At 32.5% G+C, this 3,618-nt stretch overlaps 1 protein-coding gene across 2 annotated transcripts; it reads right to left on the bottom strand.

The window, feature by feature from the left end:
• Positions 1 to 1,496: 1,496 nt before the first annotated feature.
• On the bottom strand, positions 1,497 to 3,331 carry LOC111693532 (gastrula zinc finger protein XlCGF57.1-like). 2 transcript variants are annotated; one of them, XM_023458320.1, is made up of 4 exons: positions 3,270 to 3,331; positions 3,082 to 3,196; positions 2,379 to 3,014; positions 1,497 to 2,213 (listed from the first exon to the last, which is right to left on the bottom strand). In XM_023458320.1, the coding sequence occupies exons 1-4, from the start codon at positions 3,302 to 3,304 to the stop codon at positions 1,686 to 1,688; spliced, it is 1,314 nt and encodes a 437-aa protein (XP_023314088.1). In that variant the 5' UTR covers positions 3,305 to 3,331; the 3' UTR covers positions 1,497 to 1,685. The 2 variants fall into 2 exon arrangements, with proteins under 2 accessions (XP_023314088.1, XP_023314087.1); XM_023458319.1 differs by having other exon boundaries at positions 1,497 to 3,014.
• Between the last annotated feature and the right edge of the window lie 287 nt (positions 3,332 to 3,618).

The raw sequence follows: 3,618 nt of genomic DNA, 5'->3' as shown, positions 1-3,618 counted from the left end.
TTATAGTACATGGTAAAAAAGACCCAAAACCAAAATTTTAGACCCCCTCCCCCCTCCTGCCCCCCACTTCCGGTATAAACGTCCATTTTCTATCTATATTTTTTCTGAAGGCCTGAAGAAATTAAAAAATCTGAAAAAATTCACAAAAATACTTTTCAACAATCCAAACAACCTTGAATTTTTTCAGATTTTTTGAGTGCTTCAGGCCTTCAGAAAAAATTATTGAAAATTTTGAAAATTCATATACGGCGCTACGATGCAATACAAAGCCCGATCTTTTTTTCCACTTATTTTTGACATCAAAATACATAACCTCAAATTTTTTCAGATTTTTTCATACAGAACGCTGGCGGTTTTTAGCCGAAAAACGCCCTTTTTTTACGAAAATAATTTTTTTAGGGCGATGTGAAGCTTTAAAAAATCTGGAAAAATTTTTTTCTTGTTTTTCAGGTCAAAATACATAACCTTGAATTTTTTCAAATTTTTTAATTGAAGGCGATAGCATCTATGGCTAAAAAACGCTATTTTTATGAAAAACGGTTCCTGGAACCCAGAGGTTCCGGTAAAAAAATTTGAAAAAATTTTTTTCGAATTCCTTGTCAAATTTTAATATATTTTGACCGTCGCAAAATTTCGATTGGAGCTTCCTAGCTCATTCTAGAGCATAACAAAGATTCGAGCGAAATTCTGAAGAAATTTGAAAAATAATGTAATTGTGATGAACGTCAAAATTTTCAATAATTTTTTCTGAAGGCCTGAAGCACTCAAAAAATCTGAAAAAATTCAAGGTTGTTTGGATTGTTGAAAAGTATTTTTGTGAATTTTTTCAGATTTTTTAATCTCTTCAGGCCTTCAGAAAAAATATAGATAGAAAATGGACGTTTATACCGGAAGTGGGGGGTAGGAGGGGGGAGGGGGTCTAAAATTTTGGTTTTGGGTCTTTTTTACCATGTACTATAACATACCAAAAGCGCGTCAAGATCGGTGACATACGAGCGCAGGTTTATTTAAAAAATTCTGAGCCTTACCCATATATATATTTTTTTTGTGAGTTATTTATGAGTAATTCTTTTTTGTATACATTCGATATTGCTTATTTTTGATGTTTTATTCTAATTGCGATAACTCATGCAGGGATAAACCAATCAATCTAAAAATTTAAAATAGCATTGTTTTGGTGCTGATGGAGTGCTGTATACTTTTTTTAGCGACATCCGTATACCCTAATATACAAAAAATGCCTTTTTATGCAATTTTGAGTTTTGCACCTCGCGACATCTCCACTTCGAAAAAACGTAATTTTTGTTTGCGATCGGTCTTACTTGTGTATCGGTATTTAACATTATACTTATGATAAGTAGGTATATTATATGTCGTGTTTCAGTTAACATTGTACCGATGACAATTATAATATATGTCGTGTTTTGAGTTTCACTACTGAGTAAAAATTTATGATATGTTTATTTATTATATGATAATAAATAAATATATGTTAATTTATGATATGTTAATTTATTTATTTGTCTCGATGTTTCATCAATTTGCGCGGTTATTGATAGGTTTTGACGTGTCTGCATAAATATTTTCTATGTTTAAATTTTTTTCCGCATAAAACACAAGCGTGATCAATGTCTTCGTGGTGCGCTTTAATGTGAGTTATCTTATCTTCTTATGCATCATTCTTCTTATGTCTTATTATGTATCAAATTCATGTGTTTTTTAAGATTACCCTTTAGTGTGAATGTCTTTTCACATATACCACACGCATGTTTAACACCACTATGTACTCCATCGATATGGATCTTGAGATTACCTTTTAGTGAAAATTTTTGACCGCATATATTACATGGATGTTTAACACCATTATGTACTGCATCGATATGGATCTTGAGTTTATTCTTCGTTTGAAATTTTTTTCCGCATACTTCGCAAGTAGGGGCCATACCATTATGCATCGCATCGATGTGAATTTTGAGATTTCCTTTATGTGCGAATATTTTTGCACATATACCACACGTATGTTTAACACCATTATGTCCCTCGATATGCCTCTTGAGATCTCCTTTTTGTGTGAATGTCTTTTCACATATACTACACGCATGTCTAACACCATTATGTACTGCATCGATATGGATCTTGAGTTTATTCTTCGTTTGAAATTTCTTTCCGCATACTTCGCAAGTAGGGGCCATACCATTATGCATCGCATCGATGTGAATTTTGAGATTTCCTTTATGTGCGAATATTTTTGCACATATACCACACGTATGTTTAACACCATTATGTCCCTCGATATGCCTCTTGAGATCTCCTTTTTGTGTGAATGTCTTTTCACATATACTACACGCATGTCTAACACCATTATGTACTCCATCGATGTGAATTTTGAGATTTCCTTTATGTGCGAATATCTTTGCACATATACCACACGTATGTTTAACACCATTATGTCCCTCGATATGCCTCTTGAGATCTCCTTTTTGTGTGAATGTCTTTTCACATATACTACATGCATGTCTAACACCATTATGTACTCCATAGATGTGAATCTTGAGATCTCCTTTTCCTGTGAATGTCTTTTCACATATTTTGCATTTAGGTGCCATACCATTATGCATCGCATCGATGTGGACCTTGAGATTATTTTCTCGTGCAAATTTTTTACCGCATATATTACATGGATATTTGGTACGATTGTGTACGATTGCCTTATCAGTTTGGGTTTTGCGTTGACTATTTTGAGCAAATGTTTTTTCATTTGCATCAAATGCATCACTGAGTTCACCATCCAAATTCAATTCCTCTTTTACTTCGTCGACCATTTCTTCTTTAATTTTCTTTTGAGTCTGATAATCGCAACTATTTTTCTTAGACTGCCATTGATCTGGATAATCGTCCTCGATTTTCTTGACTACTAATAAGTTAATGCCGAGCTTCTCGTCCTTACATTCGAATTCTATTTCCAAATCGTTATTAGGACCAGAATTGTTATCATTTTCACGAAGCCCATAAATCTAGAAATGAGATTAGTAAAAATACTTGATCAAAATATTGACTAAACAGTCCCACATCAACACTTACTAAATTTTCTCGACAAAAACTCGAGAATTCGTCGTTTTTAGCATCGCATGCATTGTCAATTATCTTATAATCTTCATTTTTAATTGGGGAAACATCATCTGGTTCCTTCTTCACTCTGCAATATTCCCAATAATATAAAGTATTATGCCATTTTTTTTTAAATTTCATTCTCACGAAACAAAAATTACCTGACATCAGAGTTATATACATCACTGAAGTCCATGTTTATCACTCGGAACTTGATCAACGACTAATTGTTTTATAATGATGTTACACATCGAGCTAGGTAACATAAGTGTAATAATATTTACAAATCGTGAAATGAAAGTTTGAGAAAATTTATGTCAACAGAGACACTCTAAACTTATCATTTATTATTGGAGAAATTATACTATTGATCTCGTAATAAACAATTAGCCATTTTCTTTGAATTGTATCTTATTACAAAGAAATTATAAATTATTGAACACTCCATGAATCGAGCTTATGATGTGTCCTATACTTCTTTTCGCATAATTTTTTTCGACTCGCAAAATA

Source organism: Trichogramma pretiosum, unplaced genomic scaffold (genome assembly GCF_000599845.2).
Source record: "Trichogramma pretiosum strain Unisexual culture from Peru unplaced genomic scaffold, Tpre_2.0 scaffold48, whole genome shotgun sequence".
In the NCBI taxonomy this organism is placed as follows: Eukaryota; Metazoa; Arthropoda; class Insecta; order Hymenoptera; family Trichogrammatidae; genus Trichogramma; species Trichogramma pretiosum.
This window is presented reverse-complemented; position numbering and strand designations above follow the sequence as displayed.